General features: G+C 57.4%; 11 protein-coding genes across 11 annotated transcripts; 4 read left to right on the top strand and 7 right to left on the bottom strand.

Moving 5' to 3' along the window:
* Positions 1–566: 566 nt before the first annotated feature.
* Positions 567–2,536, bottom strand: N657DRAFT_619613 (NAD(P)-binding protein). The gene is made up of 4 exons (XM_062790571.1): positions 1,809–2,536; positions 1,641–1,728; positions 1,207–1,561; positions 567–1,135 (listed from the first exon to the last, which is right to left on the bottom strand). Exons 1-4 carry the CDS (start codon positions 2,232–2,234, stop codon positions 955–957), a joined length of 1,050 nt encoding a protein of 349 aa, XP_062646842.1. The 5' UTR covers positions 2,235–2,536; the 3' UTR covers positions 567–954.
* A 1,045-nt stretch (positions 2,537–3,581) lies between these two features.
* N657DRAFT_573893 (uncharacterized protein) lies at positions 3,582–3,815 on the top strand (the record flags this gene model as incomplete). Its single annotated transcript, XM_062788998.1, has 1 exon — positions 3,582–3,815. A coding segment is annotated over one exon (234 nt), but the record flags the coding sequence as incomplete, so codon positions are not given.
* A 1,216-nt stretch (positions 3,816–5,031) lies between these two features.
* On the bottom strand, positions 5,032–6,261 carry N657DRAFT_573671 (uncharacterized protein; the record flags this gene model as incomplete). The annotated part of the gene is made up of 2 exons (XM_062788985.1): positions 5,032–5,634; positions 5,695–6,261. The coding sequence occupies 2 exons, from the start codon at positions 6,259–6,261 to the stop codon at positions 5,032–5,034; spliced, it is 1,170 nt and encodes a 389-aa protein (XP_062646840.1).
* A 2,797-nt stretch (positions 6,262–9,058) lies between these two features.
* On the bottom strand, positions 9,059–9,706 carry N657DRAFT_574289 (uncharacterized protein; the record flags this gene model as incomplete). The annotated part of the gene is made up of 2 exons (XM_062789018.1): positions 9,059–9,259; positions 9,323–9,706. Coding segments are annotated over 2 exons (585 nt in total), but the record flags the coding sequence as incomplete, so codon positions are not given.
* A 468-nt stretch (positions 9,707–10,174) lies between these two features.
* N657DRAFT_690738 (Cullin-domain-containing protein) lies at positions 10,175–13,606 on the bottom strand. The gene is made up of 2 exons (XM_062797064.1): positions 10,586–13,606; positions 10,175–10,512 (listed from the first exon to the last, which is right to left on the bottom strand). The coding sequence occupies exons 1-2, from the start codon at positions 13,369–13,371 to the stop codon at positions 10,455–10,457; spliced, it is 2,844 nt and encodes a 947-aa protein (XP_062646838.1). The 5' UTR covers positions 13,372–13,606; the 3' UTR covers positions 10,175–10,454.
* A 785-nt stretch (positions 13,607–14,391) lies between these two features.
* Positions 14,392–15,597, top strand: N657DRAFT_681214 (PQ-loop-domain-containing protein; the record flags this gene model as incomplete). The annotated part of the gene is made up of 2 exons (XM_062796361.1): positions 14,392–14,450; positions 14,502–15,597. The coding sequence occupies 2 exons, from the start codon at positions 14,392–14,394 to the stop codon at positions 15,595–15,597; spliced, it is 1,155 nt and encodes a 384-aa protein (XP_062646837.1).
* A 232-nt stretch (positions 15,598–15,829) lies between these two features.
* Positions 15,830–17,481, bottom strand: N657DRAFT_574373 (MFS general substrate transporter; the record flags this gene model as incomplete). Its single annotated transcript, XM_062789025.1, has 4 exons — positions 15,830–16,131; positions 16,238–17,054; positions 17,134–17,231; positions 17,292–17,481. The coding sequence occupies 4 exons, from the start codon at positions 17,479–17,481 to the stop codon at positions 15,830–15,832; spliced, it is 1,407 nt and encodes a 468-aa protein (XP_062646836.1).
* A 554-nt stretch (positions 17,482–18,035) lies between these two features.
* N657DRAFT_681212 (acyl-CoA N-acyltransferase) lies at positions 18,036–18,557 on the top strand (the record flags this gene model as incomplete). The annotated part of the gene is made up of 1 exon (XM_062796360.1): positions 18,036–18,557. The coding sequence occupies one exon, from the start codon at positions 18,036–18,038 to the stop codon at positions 18,555–18,557; it is 522 nt and encodes a 173-aa protein (XP_062646835.1).
* Positions 18,558–19,067: 510 nt separating this feature from the next.
* Positions 19,068–20,111, top strand: N657DRAFT_664167 (d3,d2-enoyl-CoA isomerase-like protein; the record flags this gene model as incomplete). Its single annotated transcript, XM_062795221.1, has 2 exons — positions 19,068–19,255; positions 19,356–20,111. 2 exons carry the CDS (start codon positions 19,068–19,070, stop codon positions 19,999–20,001), a joined length of 834 nt encoding a protein of 277 aa, XP_062646834.1. The 3' UTR covers positions 20,002–20,111.
* On the bottom strand, positions 20,090–22,873 carry N657DRAFT_619593 (uncharacterized protein; the record flags this gene model as incomplete). Its single annotated transcript, XM_062790570.1, has 2 exons — positions 22,302–22,873; positions 20,090–22,073 (listed from the first exon to the last, which is right to left on the bottom strand). The coding sequence occupies exons 1-2, from the start codon at positions 22,703–22,705 to the stop codon at positions 20,090–20,092; spliced, it is 2,388 nt and encodes a 795-aa protein (XP_062646833.1). The 5' UTR covers positions 22,706–22,873.
* Positions 22,874–23,869: 996 nt separating this feature from the next.
* Positions 23,870–25,430, bottom strand: N657DRAFT_645785 (ferredoxin reductase-like protein). Its single transcript, XM_062793011.1, has 3 exons — positions 24,808–25,430; positions 24,668–24,745; positions 23,870–24,607 (listed from the first exon to the last, which is right to left on the bottom strand). Exons 1-3 carry the CDS (start codon positions 25,139–25,141, stop codon positions 24,036–24,038), a joined length of 984 nt encoding a protein of 327 aa, XP_062646832.1. The 5' UTR covers positions 25,142–25,430; the 3' UTR covers positions 23,870–24,035.
* Positions 25,431–25,474: the final 44 nt, after the last annotated feature.

Raw genomic sequence — 25,474 nt, 5'->3', positions numbered from 1 at the left:
ATGAGATTGGTTAACAACGGCGAGTAAAAAGGTGCCAATGGTATTAAATTCCAGGACGTGACAGCGATCACCCATCATCCGCTCATGAAGCAGCTTGGCTTGTCTCGACACTGCCTAGTTGCGGCCCGGGCCCAGAGGGAGTCGGCCCCCAAGCCCCTGACGCAGGCACGGACACGGGAATCTGCTGCGATTGACATTCTTTTGGTGGACGAGAGAACGGAGTAAACGCCAGGAGAGAGATCAGGGCGACCTTAGGGATGATGGGGATAATCATGATCGTTCTCGGACATTTTGAAGATCCAGAAAACCTGTCCTGGCGGGCGCCATCATTCATTCAGACTGGGCTGTCTCCCTAGATTTATGACTTAAAAGGTAGTTAGCCGTCAGCATGAAACTTCTCGCGCTGTCACTGCCGTTTCATAACGACGGGAGAATGCCAATGTGAAACCTCCGTTTGCTGGATCGCATATGTTCCGGTTTTGATAAGATAACCGTATCAGTTATCTCCACTATCCCGAAGCAACGCTCTTGTGAGGCTCGGCTCTTACCCGACTTCGCCGGGCTGCCGTGTTCCTGGTTCTGCACTGCGCAAATCCGGCTCAATTTCTCATCAATTGCGCTTCGCGGCAACTCCCTCCTCTTTCCGTGCAACCTCCAAGAGATGGTGGAAAGCTCAACATGCCACTGATCACTTGCTTTCGCTTATTAGAAAGGCGCTTAGGGTTGCGATTGTCTCGACCAACTTGCCGCCGCCCTCGTCATCAGCAACAAACTTCCAACGGCTTCACGCGCATGAACAACGAACGGGCTCCATGACTTGTACAACCTGGAAGCACGCACTTTTACAAGCTGATAGGCGAAGTTGAACGATCTCGAAATTCGGTTGAGACTTTGGTAAATTTGCGACTGGCGAGTTACACGTTCTGACTGAAAACACAAGGTGCTCGACTTAGCCTAGTCCTGCACCTTGATGACGACCTTGCCGACATGGCTTCCCGAGTACAGATAGTCGAAGGCGGCCGGCGACTCGTCGAACGGAAAAACTCTGTCGACGAGCGGGGCGAGGGAGATTTTCTTCTCTGCCAGGAACCGGTCCAGCTCGACGTAATCCTGCTTTGATCCCACGCCAATACCCCTATACGATACCCTGTCAGTGGAGAAACCGTGTTTGGCAGTCCATTGGGTTTCTGGATGGAGGGGGTTTACTTCAACTTTGCGGACTTGCCCATCAAGGCCATGATGGCGCTTGGCTCCCAGTCACCGTCGGTACCGGCTAGGAAGCCAACGAGAGATACAAGACCGCCGCGTTGCCGGAGGAAGCTGATGTCTCGCGGGATGGACGCCGGCCCTGTGTTGTTGATGACAAAGTCGACACCTTTGCCGTCGGTGATGCGCTTGACTTCGGCGGCTTGGTCGCTGACGGCCCTGTAGTTGATGGTACGGACTTCGGAACCGAGCTTCCGAATCTGTTCAAGTTTCTTGTCGGATGAAGAGGTGATGATGGGTCGGATGCCGGCAGCAAGGCAGATCAACAGGGCAAACAAACTGACGCCTCCCGTGCCTGACTCCAATCCAGTCAGTGCCACTGTCTGCCATCTCGAAGCAGGGTGGGAAACATTGGATTAGGTAAATGTACGTACCTTGCAAGAGGGCGCTCCTCGGGTTCGCCGCTTTGAGACCGTCGAGAGCGGTCCAAGCTGTGACACCGGCACAGGTGATGGTGGCCGCCTGGAGTTTGGTGCCATGTGAGCGAGATGATCGGGGATGTTCTTTTGTGTTTCTATCTACTCAGAGGGCCCTTGACTGACCTCTTCCCATGACAAGTGCTTGGGCACCTGCACGATGTGCTTGTCTTCGAAAATGGCGTACTCCCGAAGAAGGCCGTCGACGTCGCCACCGAGTGCTCTGCTTGGGTCGTCATCACATCCGCTGAGATTGTTGAGATCGAAAATGACGGAGACGTGGTCTCCAATGGCGAAGTCTTTGACTGCGCTTCCAACTGCTGCAACCTCAGCTGCCGCGTCGGAGCATGGGATGCCACGTTCAATCACATCCACTGGGTAGCGCCCGTGCAGCATGGCAACATCGCGGAAGTTAAGGGAGACGGCATAGATCCTGAGGAGGACATCGTGCGGTCCGAGCTCTCGGGGCAGCTGTTCCGTAGACGGGCTGATGGTCCTCGGCAGGTCGCCGGTGGTGCGTCTGAAGGCTTTGTATGTCTCAGGAATAGCCATCTTAAAATCAGTTGCGGTTCATCTGTTGCATGTTTTGAGCTCCGTGTAACTCAGGCATCGGATAGATCTGAACAGAGGATGGCCGTTCTATATATGGACAGCACAGAACACGCAACGGGAAGTCCAAAGATCCCGCCCGCACGATCGTCAAACAAAGTCGCCGCAGTCCTCGGCCTGAGTGTTGAATGACGCAAGGAGGACTCCATTGCGATGGGAATATCCCGATCAATTCCCATGAGGCGATCGAAGGTCCTTGAGAACTCCGTATTTCGGCTGGAGTACCGTTATGTATTGACCCAAAGCTGCACACTGGGTACATGGGCCAATGAGAAACTGAAGCGACGCTTGAATTTTGTAGTCGAATCGGCGTTGAGAAGTGGATAAGGCACCCACGTTACCGAGGGTACCTACAAGGCATCTTCGATGGAGCGCAGTGATTTGTAACAAAGACTCGGAGAACACAAAACATCAACCCGAATTCATCCGTTTCCAATGAGCACAGTGAAAGTCTCCGACCGTTGGAGTGTTTGGTGCGAGAACTGAGTGACTGGCAGCCTCGCCATCGGCTGACCAACTGCCGTGATGTAACCCCCTTCACAGTCAGTCCGATCGGCGGATCAAAGGGCTCCGAAGGGTACATGCCACTTGCCGCCATCTTCTTCACCACGCGAGGATCAAGCAGCATCACCACCATCCATCCAACATTGCGACCTTCTGCTTAGAGTTCATCGAGTCTTGCGCCAACCAATTCGCTTCTTTTTAGGTCCATCTTCATCACTCCGTTCATCGCCAATGGTCACCTCAGACCCCGGAAGCGAGGACAGCACGAAGCACTCGTCCACACAGGACAACCCGGATTCACGCAGGCCACACTCCCGGCAAACAAGTTCATCCCGCTTAGCACGGACGCCAAGCGGCTGTAATGGGCTCTCACGTGGCCGTCCCTGAGTCCTTCGATCTGGGTCATGCCAAGACCCTTCTACGATCCGGACGCTCCCCTGGAGCCTTAACGTTCTCCAAGGGGGATCCGGAGCTGCCGATGATGCCTCGGAATTGCATCTAGTATCGCAGTCGCGGCTAACCTAATCCCGAGATCAAATGCGCCACCGTGAGCGTTGGCGCTTTAGACGAATGGGAGGACCTATAATTCGACTTGCACCGCGGGCATTGGGACGGGCCGACGAAGACTGTGAGCCTGATGAGTACTGGGTTCGCTATGGGAAGCTGCCCGGCCAGGAGCCGGAATTCAAAGACTGCCCGGGACAGGGGGATTTGCTGAGGTGTTGCGGGATCTATCAAACGCTCAACAAGGCCGTCAAGTTGGTGGTCGAGGCAACGGGGGAGTAGCTGACTGTGCACGACTTTGCGTCGGCGGTGCATCCATGGCTGATGAATTTGCGCGAGGATATACTGGCTGCCTTGGGGACCGTGTTAGACCACAAACCCTGGCTACCAGAGACGAAGTTGATGGGTTTTCCCCCCTTAACCGGGGTCTCTGCGGATACTGACGGAGGAAAATTGGAAAGCTATAGGAAATGGTACCCGCTACACGACCGTTTACCTTCTATGCACGCACCATAGTAGCATCTCATGATTTGGCTGTGTAAACCCAGCCTGCGCCGACCAGCACCATCCTGGAGCCGCAGCCGCAGCCGTCGCCCAAGGAGGGCGACCGGCGCCAAAATGTGGCCGACTGCTACAACAGCGGGCAAAAGACGGAGGACATCCGGCTCGACAACACGGCGCACTCCTTCTACAACGAGCTCGGCGAGCCGGGCGTCGTGCTGGGCCCGAGTTTCTCGTACCAACGCACCTTCGCGCTGCCCATCGGTGACCTCTCGGCCGTCAAGATCCTTGTCTCCCTCGACATCCTAAGGACTGCCACTGGACCTGGAATCACGACGAGTGTCGGCGCTACCTGAAGGTGTCTGTCGACAGCTGCAACTCTGAGGCCGTCGGTGGGAAGCAGCGCGGCCACGTGCACAATGATTGTTACTGGTGGAGGATCGACCCGAACACGGCCTAGTTTGTCCATGCACATACTGTACTTTCGAGTAGAGAATATATGTGTCGAAGTAGGACTGCTTTTGGCGTCTTCCGAGGCTGCAGCTCAAGCTGCCGGCATTGTCCAATCCGAACCTCTCCCCTCTCTCCAACCGTTAAGCCAGAAGCGATGCATAGACACTTATTTGATTTAGACATATCCTACTCCATCATGGACACAGAGCAGAAAGACCATGACAATGCCATGTTGCATGGATTATTACATTTTCTAACATAGGTACTCGGTAAGTAGCAAAGTAAGGTACTTGTACGTTAGCCACCACACCCACCCGCCGAACTCCTCGCTGGCAGGAGAGTCGAAGTAAACCATCTCAATATATGCACAACGAAAGGTATAATAGATCCCAACCCCTCGCTAACAATGCACCATTCCCAACCCAATTAAAGAATACCAGCCTAAGTAGTCATGTGAAATTCCCTCCACGAGCCTCACAACCGGCCCCCTGAACCCCTTTCCCTTCCCCATTTTCCTGAAAAGACGCTAGAAAAGGAATAGCAGACGAAGGCAGAGTTCCTACCCGTAGAAGCAGAAAAAATAGAAAACGCCAGGCTCCCCGCCAGCGCCGAGAAGCGAACCGCTTGAACGCCTCCCTCGTCAAAAACGCGATCCATAAATGACCACCCGCACGGTCAGAAAGAACCCGCCGCTTTTATCTTTCCTACCCTCAGCCAACGAAGCAGAGTGAAGACGAAAAGAAAAAAGAAAGAAGGACATTAAAACAAGAATCCAGGCTCACACAGCCCACCACAAAACCCCCAGCAAAGCCCCCGCGGTCACAAACCACGCCGACGGCCCCGCAACGCCAGCTGCCGCGCCCGAGGGAATCACCGCGGCCGCGAGCGTCTCATTGACAAACCCCGGCCCACAGACGGTATTGATCTGCTTCGCGGCCCCAACATACGTATCGGCGATCCACTGCCTGCGATCCGCTGTCGCAACCTGGTACACGGCCATGGTTTGCCTCAGACACTCGCCGCAATCGGGCACCGTGGTTCCCGGCAGTGTCTTGTTGAGCGGCAAGAAGTACAGGTACGCGTTGCCCGTCCGGTTGGTGCGGTTGGTGGCGGCGGTCGCGTAGCAGTACGCGCCCGAGTCCGGCTCGCGCAGGCAGCCCGCGCTGTAGACGGGCGCGTAGGCGCGCATGGCCAGGTGTGCCTCGACGATGACGGGGTTGCCGGCCTGGTAATCGGCGCCGCAGTTCTCGGGGAGGATGAGGTCGCGCGCGAGGTTGCTCAGGTAGCCGCTGCAGAAAGTCGCGTTGGCGGCGCAGGTGGCGTCGAGAGTTCGCGTAATGCTGACTAGCGATCTTTGGGCCTCGAAGAAGGACTTGGATTTCTGGAGCGGGGGTTAGTTAGTCGGGCGAACGAAGTGACAAACGGTGGCTGGCGGACTCACGTCGAAGAGCATCGATAGGGGATAGCACTGCTGGAAGGTGGAGTTGGCGAGGAAAGAACTGATGAAGTTGGGGCAGTTCGAGGGTTGGCCGTTCGGGCCTGGCTCAAAATCGGACGGCAAGCTATCGAAGATGCTGGGGAGAGGGCTTGCGGAAGCGGTCGTGCTGGTGGTGGAAGGCGTCGGCTTCCCCACGGCGATGGAAAAGGTCGTGGTCACCGACACGCTTGCCGAGGTCTTTGAAGACTCGGAGGACTCAGTCGGGCTCGAATCGGAGTCGTCCGATGTGACCCGCTTCTGCACCTTTCGGCGCTCAACCTGCTGCTCCGACAACATCACCCATCTCTGGCCTTCCCGGAATGGCACCCTGTGATCGATGACGAGAGTTTCGACGGGCGATGCAGCGTCTGAGGCGATTGCGAGCACATGTGAAGCAAAACAAACGAGGACGGCGAAAATCAAGGTCCATGATGTTGGCTGCCCTCTGTGCGTTGATGAGGGACGGTGGTTCGGCCGAGACATTCGACTGGAGAAGTGACCGGCCAGGGATGACGTTGCGGCGGAAGTCATTGTGTTGCAGCTGCACGAGTCAGCTGGTGCAACATCACTCTTTGCAACAGCTTCGGGCAGTATAACGAGTGACTATGTTTCCGATTGCCCAGGTCAGACAGGCAGATCGGCGTCCACAGTAACGAGAATTCAACGCTGGTTCAGAATCGAAATGTTGTCGATCGGTGTTGCAATGGAGCTCCGTCGACGTGCACACTCCAGTGTATTATATCCGACAGATTCGCCGTCGCAGGGTGGGCAGAGAGAGGATCCCATCCACCACGGCCCCGAGAGCGAGAACTCAGGATTCGTGACGACAGCCAGGCGCGGTGAGTCTGCCAATCGGTTGGCCAATATGGGCGCTCCGGGTAAATCTAAGCAATGCCGGGCGGGAGATCGTCGACACCAATGGGACGAGGCGGGCGAGAAAGAGAAATTTGGGTGGTAATGCCGCTGCCGAGCTGGGATAAGAGAGAGCTGCTGACTGACGTGCAGAGGATCGCGATGGTGTGCTTTTCAGCTGGCCTGCGTCTCCTCGTGACCTCGCTGCCCAATGGTGTCTAGGAGGTGTCGGTCGACAGACGTCTGAATTGTTCGAAAGGCGCAGAGCTTTGAACGACTCGGAGCAGGACGAAGGATAAAATAGAAACCAGCCGCGGCACCGTGCAGCGGGCGAGAACACTTCCGCCAGGTGATCCGCTCCAGGGGTCGAGCTGCTGGACAACCACCGGCCCGCATGGTGACTTTAGCGAAAGCCACGATCGGGCTGATTGGGCCAATCGCCAACAGTTCTGATCCGGGCCAACAACATGGGTTGCTGAGGTGGTGGAGAATTGGCCGTGCCGTTCGGGCAGTGGGGCACCTTCTATTGAGCAGCCTTTGCCCCTTTGGGCGTGATAACCAACGCCTTCCACGCTCTTGGCGATGACCATGCAGCATCGATGGAGCAGCATTGCAGTTACCGGGATGCTGATTACCACAGTATTGGTTGCTTGCAGATATCATCGAAGTGGTCGAAGCGGGCAGCTGACAGGCACGCTCACGCGCAGATGTGGACGAGTCCTGACTGGAGATTTCACTGCCCCGACGATAGCAGGATAGGTACTGTGGTATGGCGAAAACGGCGGCGGAGGCGCCTGCGGCACCCTCTCTGCTGTTGGACACTTGCCATGCTGACACGCCGCACCATCTGCTGTGCCAACGAGGGACGGTGCTGGGCACGCCATCCAACGTGTCAAGATGGGTTCAGCCCGGACCAGTTGGAAGCGAGTCGAGATGAAATGCAATGTCGGAGGGCGGGCCGGACGCAGTGCTCTGGTCCAACCGCGGGTGACGCAGGTACAGATTGCTCCAATTGGCCAGAGATGGCACAAGGCTGTCCGAAGACAAATGAATTGGCACACTGTCAGGATTTACGAGAAACAAGAAGCCTGAGGTGGAATCGTAATTCTCTTTCCAAGTTGTGGTGCCGAGGTGAGCAAGGTAGAGACAGATGGATTAATGTGTCGCATGGCAGCAAAATTTGCCGCCCATGGTTCAGCGCTGGAACTGAGTTATCGTTCCCTAAGGTCATCAACCCCCGAGCACTTACCCAAGGAGGAAGAAGGAGAAAAGACCACGTATGCTACGGACAGCAGGCAGTACACAGCATAGCCAAGAGATGTAGAGAAACGGTTGGAATTGCACACCATAAACAAGGCGCACTTGATTTACTTGTTGCCCGACTTTGTGGCTCTTGTCGGGTGTCTCGTGTCATGCAAGTGATCCTGGAGTCTGCAGTGCCGTCGCCCTCTCAAACTCCCCGTTCCCCCCCGCCCCCCGCTGATCAGCGCTCTTCCACGTGCGAGTCCTGGCCAGGGAAGCAGCCGGATCGACGTGGGCATAAAAATCGATATTGGTCACGTCCATTGCATGAACAGAAAATTGCGTCTTTTGCCTGCTTTTCCACACCCCACTTGCAGAACCGGCGCTGGACATTCATTGGCAGACGCTACATCGGACCCACCTGCTCTCTGCGGAATGCAACCATTGAATTGGGCTGAAATTTGTTCTGGACTCATCAGGCCTGCCCTACGGATCCACAATCATCTAACTCATCTCATCCTCCATACATCGTACATTCCCTCCTGTTTGGCTCATCATCAGCCAACCTGATGTCGGATATTATTGTACGCGTGTGGACGAACATTGAATCCTGCGATGACTCGGGCCGGCTGTATGCGGGCGACCGCATAAGGCAACGGGGCCCAGGCAGCCTCCCGTAGACTCACTTAGTCCCTCAAAGGTTTCTGCACTCTTCGCGCGGTGCGAGTTACACGACATTCTCTCCCTGTTTTTGTTCTTCGAAAGACACAGCAGTCCGCAGCTTGACAAAGGGCAGCTAAGGCCTGTCATGTTTCGGAGAGCTTCACCACGAGCCGTACAGGGACACACGAGCGTGTATAGACTACTTATACGTACTTGTACAATACATCCCATCGCGGCAAGGTGCCGGGCCTCGTCTACCCATATTAGCTCGATGTCCATCACGGGGTTGGTGCCCAACCAATATAGAATCCCTCCAACAGCTCAACCGGGACTGGACTCAATGCCGAATCAGTGACAAAGAGTAACAACGCGTTGTATTGCCAAAACCGCATCCTTCGGTCAAGCCGGCCATCTGACTGCATCAAGGGCAGCAAGCTTGCCAACTGGCATAGGAAATAAGCATCAGGGACGGGCCCAGCAAGCACAGTAACACTACACCTTCATTTCTAGCGGCAAAAACCCATCCTTCCTTAAGCACTCGAGGTGCTCCCGCCACCTACCCACAAGTGTCTCAAACGTTCTCCCGCACCACCCACGCGTCGTCCTCCTCACTCAAGTCCAAGTCTACCTGCTCCAAATCCACAACCATAATTTTCGCGCCCTGGCCCTCTCCGACAAGATGGAAGTTATCCAATTTGACATCATGCAATAACCCCCCCACGGCCAGTTGACCCAGCGCCTCTCCAATCAACCGTCCCAGCTCACCGGCCAGCTTCCCTCCATCTTCTTCACCATCAACACCCAGCCCCATGCCATGCCACGCTTTCCTTAGCACCATCTCCCCAGCCGGCTCAGCAAGACAGACACCGCCAATGTCAGAGAGCAGCGGCGCCCTGGCGCCGTCGTACTCGATTTGGCCCAGCAGCACGGGCATCACTTTGCCCTGCAGCGGACGCAGCCTATCGTAGGCGGCGCGCTCGGCATCAAAGCTGCGCGTGTGGTCGTCGATCTTGCGCTTGAGAACGATCTGCGCGGGGAGGAACAACTCCGGAGAGCGAGACCTGAGCCATCGCGCGGGAAGCGAGGGTAGTAGGCCGGTGACTACGACTGGGAGGATCCTATCCAGGAAGGATCGATTGACCCACAAGCGCAGGACGTGCGGGTGCTCCGTATCGGCTTGCGTCCCCGTCGCCGAGATGATGCGTTTGTTGAATGGGAAGTACTGCTCACGGCGCAAAAGAAATCGTAGTTACGATCCACAGTCAGCGCCGAAAACTTGCATGACAGAATATGATGAAGAAAAAGGGGACGATTTACTATTGTTCTCAATCGCGGTGGGCGAAAGCGGCGGGAGTCGTCGGCCTCCGAGTCAAATCCATCTTGCTGCTCCTCCGTGCTTGGGGGAGAAGGACGGTTAGGTTGAAACTTTTGAGACTCGCTTCCGCCACGCGGACATGGCCACCAGGGTGCTAATCATAACTAACCTGCCCCTCTTGCGCAGCGGCCGTGCGTTGAAGAATTCGAGGAGGTGCGGGCTCATCCCACCGACCGTCAGCGGTGGCGCCGCCTTGCCCTGGCACCTCAGATGTCGGACCATCAGCCGGTAGAGCGCGTACCGGAGAGTGCAGCAACTCGTGGTCAGGGGAAGTACCCAGCAGTCGACGGGGCACTCCTCGTCTTCCATTCTCCACAGCCACTGCGCTCGGAACTAGAGCGAATCCCCGAGGAACGGAGCAGATTGTATGTATCAATACCTGATGCCGCGCAGTCAATTGTATCAACCCGGGCAGACTGGCCGAGCCCCTTAAGTCTCTTTGCCAAGGTTGTTCTACCCCTACGGACATGGCATGCCTCAATCCCTAAATCCGTACAATGTATGGAGGACGCGACACATCTTCCACGATATCTCCAACGCCCAAGTTCCTGGTTTATTGGCCCACGGAACCAGCTCCCTTTCTTGTCAATGCCTACGCCAAGTACGTGTACGATCCTCCCTCGCGCTCCAAGTAGTCCTTCTCGATGAGCCTGCAACGTCAACCAGTTAGCCAACGCACCAGCCAACCACCCCATCTCTCACCCGGAATTTTGTATAACTTACTTTTCAATGTTGGCTTTAATATCCCCCGCGTCGACGGCACCCCTCGACTTGGTCTGGTTGATGACCTCGGCCACGAGCTGCGCATGCGTCATCTTCTTGCGGCTCTTCATGATGCGAACAATGGCCGCCTGCGTCTCGAACTGGCGGTCGGCCGCGACCCGCTGGTGCGTCTCGCGGTTCTCCTCCTTGGTCTCTTTCAGCTGGATCTGGTTGATCTTGACGCGGAACTTGGGGTCCGTAAAGGCCTTGTTGACGGTGAAGGTGTCGGTGGGCGACACGTCGCGGCCCTTGGGGTGCTTGGTCAGCACGCGCGCCTTGCCGCAGGCGAGCGACTGCAGCGTGCGGTTGAGCTCGCCGCCCTGGAGACCAGTGGACTGGGCGATCTGGTCGTAGGACAGCACGCCGGCGGTCGAGCTGGCGGGGTCGTCGTTTTCGACCTCGTTGAAGAGCATCAGGACGGACGCTTGCGGCGCGCTGACTTGGAGCTCCTTGGGGCCGCGGTTGAACTGCGCCTTGATGACGCAGTGTGCCATGTTGTGCTTCCAGGTCAGCCGCCGACCCGTATGCTTCGACTTGTAGTACCCGTCAAAGGTGTTGATCTGCTCCAACACCTCCTTGGGAAGCAGCACCTTGACGTCGGGGAAGGTCGGCCACGCGGCGGCCGAGAGGATGTTGACCGTCAGGTCGACGCCGCCGTTGCCCCGTCCGGTGCCCACCAGCCACTCCTTGTATGAAGCCATCTCCTCCTTGGCCAGCTCCTGGTCTTTGAACATTTGCTCCAGGTTGTGGGTAAAGCTGGAACCGCACTCGACCTTGAGCTTGGCGAGCATGCTCCGCTCGGCGTCCTGGCTCGCGCTGCGACCGAGGAGTATCCGGCGCGCCAAGTCTTTCTTGTAAAACGCTTCGAAAACGTCCTTTCCTTCGATGAAGCGGAAGAGCTCGAGGGCGTTGTCCAGTTGCCGGTCCAGCTCAGCATCTTCGTCGCCGGTGCTCGCCAGGCCGCTTCTCTCGGCGTCAGCCCTGTCCTGGGAATCTGACAAGAGTGACGTTGGGAGCGTCCTGAGACCCCCGCGCAGTAGCATATCGATGTACTTGGCAATCATCTCGCCGACCTTGGACGTGCCTGTGTTCCACGCCGACGATATTTTTCTATCATTGATGAACTGGCCAAACGACTCCCTGAGCGCGTAGTAGAAGACGTCGTCCTTGGAGAAGGAGTCCCGTATTATGATGTCCAGCGACCGCCGCAGTTCCAGCAGGCGGATGATCATCTCGTCTCCTCGCTCGGTGTCGCTAACAATGGCCGACCCAGTTTGGCGAATGTAGTGCTCCCAAGGGACCTTGAGGCGCTTCTGCAGGCCGGACAGCTTTAGCAGCTCGTAGAGGGCCTTCATAGACTCGACATCGTGGGCTTCCAGCAATCGCGCGACGCTGCCGCTGTCGAGCAGCTTCTCCGAGTACGTCTCGATAAGCACCCGATGGGCGTCGCCCAGGACCAGCCGCTTGGTGGTGCTCTCGAAGTTGAACCCGTCGCATCTGGCACTCTCCCGCTCTAGCAGCGCTGCCACCTCGCCAATGTAACCCTTGAGCCCATGTCCGGTGCTCATCTCGCTGGCAAACCGCTCAAAGTACCGATGTGACCTGTCTAGAAACATGGGCTCGAACGACTTTCCGTAGACGCCGCAGAGTCTCAACATGACGATTGCGTCCTTCAGCAGACCTTCGTCTGCGCGCTCGTCCCCGTGCCGAGCATAATCCACCAACCGACATACCGCCTCCAACACTGCCGTCCCCTGCACCGTCACGCCCTTGGACGAGCCAAACACGGCCTTCCGGAACAGCACGATCCCCATCTCATTGATCCCCATCCTCCCCCTCCCACCCTCACCTCCACCTCGCATCATCAAATACCCCCGATCCAAATAACTATACACCCCCCTAATCACAAAAACAACCTCATTCCACCTCCTCCACCTGGCAACCACCTCCCGAAGCAGCACATCCCCGGGCCCAATAGCAGAACCACCACCACCATCATTTTCCCCTCCCCCAGAAGTCGAATAAGAGGAGGACGAAGAACCAACAGCAGCAGTCTGGAAATACTCCTCCCACAGCCCGCCCAGCATCTCCGCGCCGGCCAGCCAGCGCTCGCACTTGGCGCGCAGCCGCTCCATCAGCTCGGCCGCATCCTCTCTGCCCCGGCGCACGACGTCCTCGACGCCGCGGTACAGCCGCTCGAGCGGCTGGGCGGTCGGCTTGCCGGCGAAGATGCAGGACAGCGCGCTGTCTAGCTCGGCTTGGATGCGCGAGTAGTAGGCGTCTACCGATGACGGTGTTGTTGTTCCTGTTGTTGTTGTTGTTGTTGTTGTTTTCGTGGGGCCGGATGTGGAGGACGAGGAGAGTGTCGGGGAAGGGCGGAGGTTCTTAACGACGAGCTTGCGGGCACCGAGGTGTGGTTGGAGGGCTGGGCGGGACGGGTGCAGGCTGTGGTGGTGGGAGGCAGAGGCGGGGCTGGTGAGGTCTATTACCTCAGGGCGCTTGCCTTGTAGTCTGGCCGACATTGTTGTTGCTGGAGCGGCGGTCGGGGTGTAGAGTTCGGAACGCGGGCGCTTGGGGTCGGGACGGGTTGTTGTCGCGGGCCTGGTGCCGAGGGTGGAATGGGCGGCGCTCGGGTCGGTGTCGAAGGAGTCGACGCGTGGTCGTCGCCTGGGAGCGGATGTCGAGGGTTGTGAGGAGGTGATGGGGTTGGAGGGGCCGGGAGCGGGTGGGACGTCCGTGGGAGGCATGGACCACAGAGGTCCGCACGTGGGACGGGGTCTCTGCTCGTTGCTTTGACGTTTGCTGTTTCGCGAATGGGCTTGTTGCGCCGCAGCTACCTGCGGCCGCGATCGTTGAACTAATTAGAGATCTCGTTAGATTTAGGTACCGGAGAACTGCGATGTTTTGGAAGCTGCTCTCAGTCTCGTCCACAGCAAACTTCCGACCACAACGCTCGCTGTTCGTGGGAGCGCTTGGCTGATGATGGTGGATGCGGATGGCGGAGTTAATGTGTGTATAGCCCGAGAGTCGAGACCCACCCAAATTAGGCGCTATCGATAAGCTATTGGATACAAGGTGCACACTCTTGCAGCAGACACCAAACCAACACTGGACGTATCAGTACCAGAGAAATGAATGAGCTCGAGTGTTAGTGCCTCTGGCCCACGTACTCCGTAGCGTGAGCTGCTCATGTCTATAACAACCAATCCGCTATCATTCCACATAATGCTCACCGTGACGACTGAGTACCTCAACCATATGAATATCAAAACCCGGAAATGAAACCATAGTCTGTCCACTCCATGGCAGAAACCAATTCGCATGATAGAGAAGCTGCTGCGATCTGGCCACAATGAGAGTCTAAATTGTTTACCTCGAGAAGGGGTGAATGCAGGGTCAAAATTGAGGTGCCTCCCTTAAGTGGCGCGCTGTAATTACGTCATTGTAAATCTGCTCCATCGGCCCCACGTCCCCACAAAAAGAACCTTCGATCTCACACAGGCCTGTCGCCTGGAAAATGGCCCCTTCAAGATCCGGCTCGGAGTGTCCCGATCGCTTCTTCCTTTTGCATCTTCATGGTTGTGATACATCCACTTGGTAAGCAATAATCTCCCTGCGCCCTCTCGATCAAGAGGAAGCGTTATCATCGAGTGACATCCCCCCCTGCTCGCTTGATGCGCTTGTTCTGACCATCTGATGATTCCAATTCGGCCTCTGTTTCTTCTCCGTGGGTCTCTATGATTCTTCCATCCGGACTGCGCCCGACAATGGCGCCCCCGACGGAGCCCCTGAACCTTGATGTCGAGGCCATTTCCGGCATCTGCGGGTATGGAGCACCATCTTCTCACTCAGTTACCGTATGCTAACTCTCGGTCAGTTCCATATCCATCGCATGTTGGGTGGTTGTCTTCTCCCCCCAAATCATCGAGAACCTCCGCCGCGGCAGCGCCGAAGGTCTGTCGATCCAGTTCATCGTCGTCTGGCTGCTCGGCGACGTCTTCAACATCCTGGGAGCCGTGCTGCAGGGCGTGCTGCCCACCATGATCATCCTCGCCATCTACTACACCATCGCCGACATCGTGCTGCTGGCGCAGTGCTTCTACTACCGCGGCTTTACCCTGAGCGATGAGGTCGTCCCGTCTGTGGAAGCAACCACGCCGACGCTGAAGACGAAGCGCATTCGGAATGGGAATGGGAACCACACTGATGCGCCGGACGAGAGGACGGGGTTACTTGCTGGCGGCACTGGTCCAGCGCATTCGGATCGGTCGCCGTACCACTACGGCATCGACGACCATGAGCGGAGGGGATCCTGGACGCACCTGTCACCAGCTGTGCCCTTCATTGAGGAACCCGAGACGGCGCCGGCCCCCCCGCCGACGACGTGGGCGCAGGCTTTCGCTTTCAACAGCCTGGCCATCTTGATGGTTTGCGGAGCGGGCCTCGCCGGGTGGTGGCTCAACCGGACGTATGGGGGGGATGGGAGCAGCGACGGGCACAAGCCGGGAGGTGGGCAGGACGGCCCGTTGAGGTTCAACACGCTCGGCCAAGTCTTCGGGTGGCTTTGCGCCGTGCTCTACCTGGGCTCGCGCTTGCCCCAGCTGCTGCTCAACTGGCGCCGCAAGTCGACCGAGGGGGTGTCAGTGTTGTTTTTCCTGTTTGCCTGCCTCGGCAACCTGACATATGTGCTGTCAATCTTGGCCTTTGAGCCCAGGTGCGAGGGGGATGAGGGCTGTCAACCGGGCGAAGCCGCGCACATCTTTTGGCAGTACATACTGGTCAACCTCTCCTGGCTGGCAGGCAGCGCTGGCACGCTGCTGCTTGACTTGGGCATTTTTGTGCAATTCTTCGTGTACAGCAAAACCGAGGAGGAACAAAGCAGCGACGAGGAAAGTACAGGTGACGAGGAAAGCGTGGAGGGTGATGCATGGGATCAGCGGCCTCTTTTGGAAAGAAACAATACTGGGTACTAGGGGAACGGGCGGAACAATTCTCGGGAAAAGGACCATGGGAAAACGGCGTTGGGCGACCCGGTAACAGACACTGTATTTTTGCGAGCGGCTTCTAGTATGCCTTCTTTTCCAGTCATTGTACACTAAAGAGACCGGCTGGCAGCAGTGTGATCATCTTGAGATAATAAGGGGTAACCTCAAGACACGACACCGGATGCTTTCTCAGCTCCTGCGGAGAACAGCTGCCACAGCCTCACAGCCAACCTAACCTCTTCCAGAGATAACTGCCACCGCCGAAGGCGGCAGTCGCTCCTGTAAATGCGATCAGTCCCCCGTAGCCGCTCCCATACCCGCCAAAAGCCTGTCCTTTCCATGGCATGGCGTGGGCTAGCGCCTCGCTCAACGGGCCCGAGACGACATTTCCGATTCCGCGGCCCATGGCCAGAAAGGCAAACACCATGCTCGGGTCGGCCAAATTTCCGTGCTCGTTGCCCCTCTCGTCATCGGATCCATCCGCTGGCGCCTTGGTGATCTCTTTCATCACACCCGGCCAAGCTGTCAACCCTGTCAGCATATCGTTCTCATGGTGTCGATGACCTCGGGGATAAAAATCTGACAGTCACAAGGGGCAAGAGGGAGATAGAGAAAAAGAAATACTTACCACTCGTATACGACCCGGCAAACAAGCCATACACGATGCAAAACAGATACAGCACCGGCAGGTTGACCGACAATCCCCACAATAAGAAGGTCCCCAACGTCGCGCCAACCGTCGACACCAAGAAGCACTTTGTCACCTCGAGCCGATCAATCAGCGACCCCATGGCGACGCACCCAAACACGCTGGCGACATTGACCAGCATCATGGCCACCACCGATGGCCACGGCCCGGCCTGCAGCACCGACCGCGCATACGACGGCAGATAGATACCCGGCAAGAAGAATCCGACCGCCTCGAGCACGTTGAAGGCCTGGTACATGACAAACGGCCTCTCGACGACAAAGCGCAACGAGAACGGCCTGGCGCGCGTGGGGGCCGCGCCGGCCCCCTTGCGCCAGCGTGCGACGGGCAGGCGGGGCTTCACAAAGTAGGCCAGCGGCGCGGTGAGGGCAAAGACGAGGCAGGCAAAGACGCGCAGGGTCGTCTCGTGGCCGCGTGTCGAGAGCAGCCACTCGAGCAGGACGGGCAGCACGACGCCCGACAGGCCCGTGGCGCTCCACATGATGCCGAAGGCGAGTCCCCGGCGGGCCGAGAACCATTCTTCCAGGTAGATGATGCAGGACGAGTAGGCGATGGAGCCGCCCAGGGCGTAGAAGATACCCTGGGTCACGATCAGGTGCGTGACGGTCGTCGAGAAGGACGACAGGGCGAGCGCCAGGCACATGATTAGCAGGCCGACGATGGTGGCGTACCGGGCAGGTCGCGGGAAGCGTCGGTGGAGGTACATGATTACCGGCGTGTCGAGGTACATTATCCCCTGTGAGAGCGGGGTGAAGGAAAGTGGTCAGTGTGGGCGAACCCTTGGGGTTGTTCTGGGAAGGGGTCCGGCAGCATACCAAGGCGCAGGTTCCGATAACGGCTATGTTGCTTTCTCCCGCGAAGGCCGGATGGTTGCTGTAGTAGCTCTGGAAGACGCCAAAGGAGTAGCCGAAACCTGGGCGAGGTTAGAGAAAGGGGCTCGACTCGTCTCGGGTAACGGAGGCCATTTGCATACCCCAGACTAAGCCCTCAAGCATGAAGCATGCTGCGAGGAAAAGCCAGGCGTCCTTGCCGCGGTCGACCGGAGGCAGACTGGGCATCTCATGGCCGTTGCCATCTTCAACGCGCAGCTCAAGGCTGGCGGTGCGCGGCGAGCCGTCGAGGCGACGCAGTTCAGTCGCCGTAATGTCGGATTCAGATCCCATTGTGATGATGACTTGGATTAACGAGCCTCAATTCCAGTATGATGATTGAGACTGCCATGCCGTTCAGAAGGATTTCAAGGCGAGGGGCATCCCTTATTTTACAGTCCCATGTAAATTCCGCGGTGTACCTTATCTCCGCGTCCCTTGGTTTGGAGGCACAATCTCCGCCACAACCTTGAAAATAAGCCCACATCACGCCTTTGTCCTGATGAGTCACTCGCCAGGTCCGAGCATCGCATCCACGCATCTTGGCAGCGACACCCCGCCGCTGGTGGGCAAATATCCCAAACTGGAAGGTGAATGGAACTTACAGGACCTTTCCAGTACACACAACCCAAGTTGAGACCATTAAAAACGCCTGACAACCTGAGCTGCAGAAAGTGTCTTCTTTCACATTGCTTCACCCCTCTAGCGAGAGGAAGAGCACTAAGATCTGCCCACAGTGGTGTATCCAGTCAACAATTCACTCCAGGCCATCTTACCTCGGCCACTTTACCTTTCTCCCTCTGAAGCAAGCAAGCCAGATAATCTCCCAACCCCCTCCCGACCCAGACATGATAGACATCCAGGTCCTCCAGCCCGACGACTGGCAACTTTGGCGCTCATTGCGACTACAGGCGCTCGCCGAGGCGCCGCACGCCTTCGGCGCGACGCTAGCCGACTGGCAAGGCTCAGGCGACCGGGAGCAGCGGTGGCGAGCGCGGCTGGCGATCCCCGGGTCGCGCAACGTCATTGCGCGTCTCGAGGGGCGTCCCGTCGGCATGGTCAGCGGGGTGCCGGCTGAGCGGGGAGGAGACGGCCCGGATGATGATGCGATCGAGTTGATCTCGATGTGGGTGAGCCCCGAGGCGCGCGGGCGGGGCGTGGGCGACCAGCTTGTGGGCGAGATGGAGCGGTGGGCGGCCGGACTCGGCGTGCGCACGATGCGCCTGTCGGTGAGGCCTTCGAATGCGGCGGCTGTCGCGCTCTACCGGCGCCACGGGTTGAAGGAGACGGGCGAGAGTATTGGCGACGCAACGCCCGACAGGACCGACCAAGAGCGTGTCATGGCGAAGCAGGTACCTGGACGGAGGTAAGGAGTAATTATGACACGCTGAACCCGTAAGCCAGCGTTCGAGCTGTGGACAATGTCACGATAAACATTTTTGAGGCGACGCCCGTGCCAGTATCCGGGCGGTTGCACAAGCCCAATTTACATACATCAAGGTGGATACTCCTCAATGATGAGCTGAGCAGGCTGAGATCTGGTTGAGATCCAGCAAAGGACCCGCAAGCTCGAAAAGCTTCCCCGAATTGAAAAACCCCCATGCCCTGTGAATGCTTGGCGTTTTGGAGACACTGGCTGTCTTGGCGATTGCGGGGAGCCGAGGTCCGCTCATTGTGGGGCCTTATTGGTTTGGAAACAGCAACCGAGGATGAACGGGTTCTGCCATATAATAAGCTTCATGTTTCATTCGTTGCCAGCTAGGCGTTGAACCTCCTTTCATGGCAAAGGACTGTCGTTCCTTGATTGCGTCCTCAAGACCACTCACTTTCCACATGCTATGAACTTGTAAACTGCAACAGCCACTCTCTCCAACTTGAAGATGGCCACATGCCCCATTCATGTCGAGTATAAGGGCCGGCTGGCCATCATCACCATTGACAACCCAAAGAAACTCAATGCGCTCGACCAGTCCGGGTACTACGACCTCGCCACGGCGCTGAATGAGATCGCCACGCACGACGAAGTCTTCATCACCCTCATTATTGGCAAGGGCCGTTTTTTCTCAGCGTAAGTCCTCCTCGCCCACTTCTACAAACCACCGACTTGCACCCTCTCTCCTTCTTTTGCACCTCCATCTAACACAGCCATATCATACCCCCTAATCCAGCGGAGCCGACGTCTCCCTCTCGCGCCCCAGCCCGTCCCAGCTCCAAGCCCAATCCGAGTCGCCGCACCGCTTCTGGCTGCAATCCTTCGCCGCCTTCAACCTCAACATCACCCGCGCCTTCTACACTCACCCCAAGATCCTCGTCGTCGGCCTCAACGGGCCGGTGATCGGTCTCTCGGCCGCCCTCATCTCCTTCGCCGACTTCATCTACGCCGCCCCGCACGCCTTCTTGCTCACGCCCTTCAGCTCGCTCGGGCTCGTGTCCGAGGGCGCGGCCTCGCGCGCGCTGGTGCAGAGGCTAGGCATTGCCAGGGCCAACGAGGCGCTCATCATGAGCCAGAAAATTGCGTGCGACGAGCTGGTGGCTGCCGGGTTCGTGAACAAGGTATTTGGGGAGGTGGGCAAGGACGATGAGGATGAGAAATTCAGGGAGTTGGTGCTGCGCGAGATTGACGAGAGGCTCGGGGAGCATCTAGTGGGGGAGAGCTTGCTGGGGATCAAGAAACTCATTCGGAAGCCCGAGATGGACGTCATGGAGGCGCAGAATGTCGCTGAGGTGTTCGCGGGCGTGGATCGGTTCGTCAGTGGGGTGCCGCAGGGCGAGTTCTTGAAGATCGCCACGGGCAAGAAGAGGCATAAGCTGTGAATTGTAGGATTTGTTTACCCTCAATGTATTTTGTGGCATTCTTTTTCCATGGCTTGTCTTGTGGTGATACCTCAGACCAATTCGGATATTATGTCAACAACCCAAACAGCAAGCTCGTCCTCTTGAAGTAGTGCTGCGACACCTTGGCCAGTCTCTCCTTGCCCGTCGCGTCCAGGCACGACCTTTGGTACACCACCTCCTCCAGATCCTTCAGTGAGTCGTCAGACCCCAAGAACCACCGGAGGTAGTAGATGTCCAAAAGCCACTGAACGAGCAGATCTCGTTGCCAGAGGTTTGCTGCGGACCTCTCATTGCCCTGTTCGGCTGCGCCCTCCTCCGTTTCCGTGTCTTCAGTGTGCTCTCCCTCACGAGTCCCGGCAGAACTCAGGGCGCCAAGGACCTCCAGCCAAGCGTCGGATATTTGTATTTGTAGGTGGCGCTTTAGAACACCGACAGCCGCAGGGCTCCACAAATCCGCGCCAGCATCGCCCATCGCGACGGTTAGGTTCCTCATGAACTTGAAGGTGCCCGAGGAGGGTGACCCCGGTAGCGCCGGCTCGCCCTCCCATAGGCTCCGTCCCACAATCGACCTCCGTGTGAGTGCCCCGGTGACAAACTCATCCAGCGGCGAGACAACCACGGTTTTGGCTACCGCCTCGTGAAGCGACGGCACTGCAGCCAAGCCAAAGCCCTTGACTGCTTCTAGATCCGGCAGCCTGGCCCGAATATCCCTAAGCAGCCGCACAAAGTACATGGCTACGGCGCCGTTATCTGGGCCCTCTCGCTGCGCATTCCACAGGGCAATCAGCTGGTCGTCTAAATGCCTGAACGCATCGATCAGCAAACGATTCAGGTGCTCGCTCAACGCCAGCGGGTCGTCCTTGGAGAGCAGTTTCTGGCGTTCCTCGATTGTTTCCTCGTCCTCGATCTCATCGACGTCGTTGTCCCACCGCTGCCGCTTCAGCTGGTCCACGACCTGACCCACGTCGTCAATGACATGAAACCAGGACCTGTAGCTGGCCACGGCCTTGGACACGGCATTGTTCCTGCCGTACAGCCGGGCGACAACATCCTGTGTGAACTGGGCAACGCCGTTGGAGAGATCGGTGTCGATCGAGGAAACGTCCCAAAGGCTTTGGTGCCGGTCGGTTACGCCTTCGCGCCAGGCGTCTAGGGCGGCCGAGACTTCGGAACCGACGAGGCGCAGCTTGGCCACTTTGGCCTCGAGAACGCGCAGCATGTGCCTGTTGATGGTCGTGCGGAGCTGGTCGAGCATCTCGGAGGGATCAAATCCTCGCGCCCTGCCGCCTTCGGAGATCCACAGCTCCAGCACGCTCGTGCGCAGCTCGACGATGGCCTTGAGCTCGGTCATACTCTCAAGCGTCTTTTCGAGCCCTTGGAGCAGCACCTCGCTTCCCTTCTCCGCCCAGCGCGCGAGCAGCTCCCTGGCCTGCGGCCCATCCAGATCGTCGTGCCGAATAAAGGGCGTGTAAAACTGTATCTCGTCCCCGCACCACCGTTTGTAAACATCCAGCCTCAGCGCCTCCATCTCCTTCAGCGACGCGTTCTCCAACAGCCGTTCCTCCTTGAGTTTCACCAGCGCCTCGGTAAGCTTGTGCGGGACAAGGCTCTGCACGTCCAACAGTGTCTTGGTGTACAGTCCCAAAGCACGCAGCACATCCTTGGGGTTTCTCGCCTCCCTCTCCTCCTCGCCCATCCCCATCGCTACGGCGATCGCCTCGGCCCTCACGCGCAAAAAGTGCGCCAGCACATCCCTCGCCCCAGAGCTGGTAGCCAGGCTGTACGCCGCCAGCGCGCACAGTATATCGCCTCGCTTCATGGCCTTGTCGCTCCCGCTCCGCAGCACCGCGTCAATCCCCCTCGCCAGCCGCCCATGGTGCACGCTCTCGAGGTTCTTCCGCGCAGCAGCCAGCGCCTTTCCCTCGCCAAGGCTCTTGACCAGCAGCCGCCCAAACACGTACAACCGCGCCGCCAGAACCAGCCTCTCCCCCGTCCCCAATCCCAATACTCCCCCGTCATTACCCTCCTGCCGTCGCTGCCTCAGAACCTGCCTCAACTCAAGTTCCACCCCCTCCAACAATCTCCCCCTCGCAACCTCCCCCATCCCATTTCTACCCCCCCCCGCACTTATACTTATAATATTACCCACCGGCCCGTGTATCCGTGTTCCTGTCCTCGTCGGTAATCGTATCCCCTCCGGCCCCCACACTTCAACACCCACAACACCCACCGCATCCTCTTTGTATTTCTCATACCCATAACCATCCTCCGCAAAAGACAAAGAAAACGCCCTCAGCCCGCCGACCTTCCCGCCCACAACCGCCCTCCCGCACCGGCTTCCCATTTCCCCCAACAGTTCCAGCACCTCGTCCATGTCCGCCCGCATCGCGACGATCGTGTCGGCCGTGCCCAGCAGCTCGCGGTAAGAGCCGCCGACCTGCGTGCGCAGTCTCGCTGAGACGTCGGTGACGTGGGTGTGCAGGGCGGCATGGATCGCGCGGATCTGCGGGAGCGTGTAGCGCTGGTGATGATGATGTTGTTGCTTGTGGCTTGGGGTTGGACTTCTGGTGGTGGTGGTGGTTGTGGGGTCGGTATCGTGGGAGGAGGAGGAGGGAGAGGTAAAGAGGGCGGCGGAGGACGGGATGGCGGATAGGTCTAGGTTTGGCGGGAGGAGGGAGGTCATTTCTGGAGGTGTCGTTTGCGGTTTGTTTCTGGGCTTGGGAAGGTTATTGCGGATGGGTGTGGTGGAAATAGATTTGTTGGGATTGCAGCGGCTATGGTTTCGGGCGATCCATTGAGGTGCCTGAGGGAAATGGAACGGGTGTATTGGTGGCCTTTGAGATGGTTCGAGTTGGCGATGTTGATGTCGAGGTCAGGACCTGATTGGCTTGCTCGTTCCAGTTCCAGTTCCAGTATCTAACCCCCTGCCATATACCGAGAATCTCTCAACTATAGTAAATTAAGGGCACCTTACCCATCTAGGCAGCTAAACTTAGGGATATAATGGGCAAATTGTCCCAGAACCACTTAAGATCTACTATACCATGCTAAGAGATTTATCCTAGTACTTTTAAAAATATGTATAGCTAGTTATAGAGAGTAGCAATTATTATAGTAATATACCTGTAACGTACATTATAAGCGAACGGCGCATATAGGCGAGTGGCGCACTGATAAGGGCTAGTATGGAAATCTGGGCACAACACTAACAAACATGTTCCCAGATTAATCCCGCTGTTAGTGTTGCGCCCGAATTTCCATACTGGCCCTTATCAGTGCGCCACTCGCCTATATGCGCCGTTCGCTTATAATGTACATTAATAGCATTTCAAATATTACAGTAGTTACTTATTCAATCTTAACTCCCACGCTCCAGAAAGCGCCATACTCGCCAGCATCCACCCTATATACTGTAACGGCACACAACGTGCAGCCATACCGCTGCGCCATATTCCTAGAAAAGGGTACAAATGATTCAATCCGACAGATTAAATTACTGGCTGCACTATGAAGCTGTAACAACTGGCACCTGTCGCCGGGCGTTGCCGACCTGACCAGCCGTGCCGTTACATATACTACACGTAGATTTGAGCTCTCTGTTCTCGACCAATGGCCTACTTGGAAGGGGCTTGGAGAACGAAAAATCCCCATGGCGCAAGGTGCCCTGTTCGAGAGGAGAGATCACCAGCTCGACTCGCCGGCCCAAACGCCAATTTCCGAACGCTAACCGCTCCCGCCCCCTTGGCCGCCGTCCCCTCGAAGCAAAATCCATGGTCCCAGGATTTTCGTAGCCATTCACCTCCTTCGGGAGCTGAGCGGTGAGCTTTTTGATGTTTGCCTCCTACAATTCAATTTTTTAGCTACAGGTTGAGTGAGTCCAGGAGGCCAGCTTCATATTGTGCATCTATCTCCCTTTCTTTTAGAGACACGTCCATACCCAGGTGAGCAACAGAGAACACATGGAACACTGCTCGACCACCGGGTTCTACTCTATGAAACATGCTATGTGCAGACTAGAAGGTGCAGATCTGGTCCTTTCTGAACCCAAGCTCTTCCAAGATCCCCGGCGTCCTGCCGAACCGACGTCGTGTCCCAACAAGAGCGCTCTCCATCGCCGGCGGCCCGCAGATCAAGACCTTGGTAGTTCCCGCCCTGGCCGCTTCGTCGTCGTCGAGAACCTTCGCCAAAAGCTCCTTGGTCACACGGCCCCGCTGAAACGGCGAGCCGGGCTCCGGGTTGCTGACGGTGTAGACGACCTTGAAGCGGTCGGGGAACTTCTCCTGGATGGCGTCGAGCTCCGCCTTCAAGAGCACGTCGCGGTCGTTGTTGGCGCCAAACACGAGTGTGGCGCGCGTCTTGTCGTCGCGGTTCTGAAGGAAGATGGCCTGAACCAGCTGATAGATGGGCGTGATGCCCGCGCCCCCCGCGATCAGGACAACGTGCGGGTGCTGGTTGGGCGTCCACGGATATCCCGGCAGAGCGGCAACGAACCGAAGAGACTGCCCGGGCTTCAGGGAGTGTAGGTATGTGCTTGCTTTGCCGTTGGGGTACCGCTTCACGAGCAAGTCCAGATGCCCAGGTACGTCTGTGTCGAAACCGTCAGATGAGATCACTAGAATGAGGATGCGTCTATATATGCACGTACCCAATCGACTAACAGGGGTATAAGGCCTCAGAGTCGGGAAGAAACTATCGTGGGGCCAGGAGACGGTCAGCAGTGAGGCTGTCCATCCATTGTCGTTAGTAGCCAACTCGGGCATGTCCTGGAAGCAGGGGCACACCCACAGGTCACCGAAAGCCCACTGACAGCTTCCGGGTCTGGGAATTCGAAACGCAGCCGCTTCACATCGTGGGTGACTTCCTCGCTGCTCTTGAGGCGCAAAGACACCATGCTCAGGCCCGAGGAGAAGACCCGCGAGGAAGCGATTGGCTTCAACATGTTCTGACGGCCAGCCGGCTTGGCGACCTCGACGGGACCAGACCCCGTACAATGAGCGGACGCTTTAGCAGACGGCTCCGCGCAGCGAACGCCGCGAAGAAGAGCGAACCCCAGCCCGGCGGCGGCGAGAGCACCTAATGTTGCTGCGCGTGGACCACGGAGGAGGCTGGATGTCGTCATCTGGCATTGAAGGTCTGAGAAGTTGGTGGAATCTGACTTGTCTAAGACATTTCGTGGAGGGCAGCTGGGGATTGAGCGACATCAGTTATACCCTTGGACTATGTCGAGAAGTCAGAGCCAACGGCGGCTCAATCGGCCCATGGATCGGGCATCTTACGTCCCCAGCAGGGAATTCCCATCTCGTGTCCCCATCAAAGCAACCTGCGCGAGTGTAATATCGGCTCGTCTCGAGACATGATGGCTCTTCGACCGTAGGGGTCGGGGGGCTCCGATTGCACTGAGGTGATGTTCGGAATGCGAGAGTACAACAGATAATTGTCCTGGAGGATCCAC

This window comes from Parathielavia appendiculata (genome assembly GCF_033297405.1).
Source record: "Parathielavia appendiculata strain CBS 731.68 unplaced genomic scaffold N657scaffold_7, whole genome shotgun sequence".
In the NCBI taxonomy this organism is placed as follows: Eukaryota; Fungi; Ascomycota; class Sordariomycetes; order Sordariales; family Chaetomiaceae; genus Parathielavia; species Parathielavia appendiculata.
Note: the sequence above shows the minus strand (reverse complement) of the source record. Positions and strands in the feature narration are given on the sequence as shown.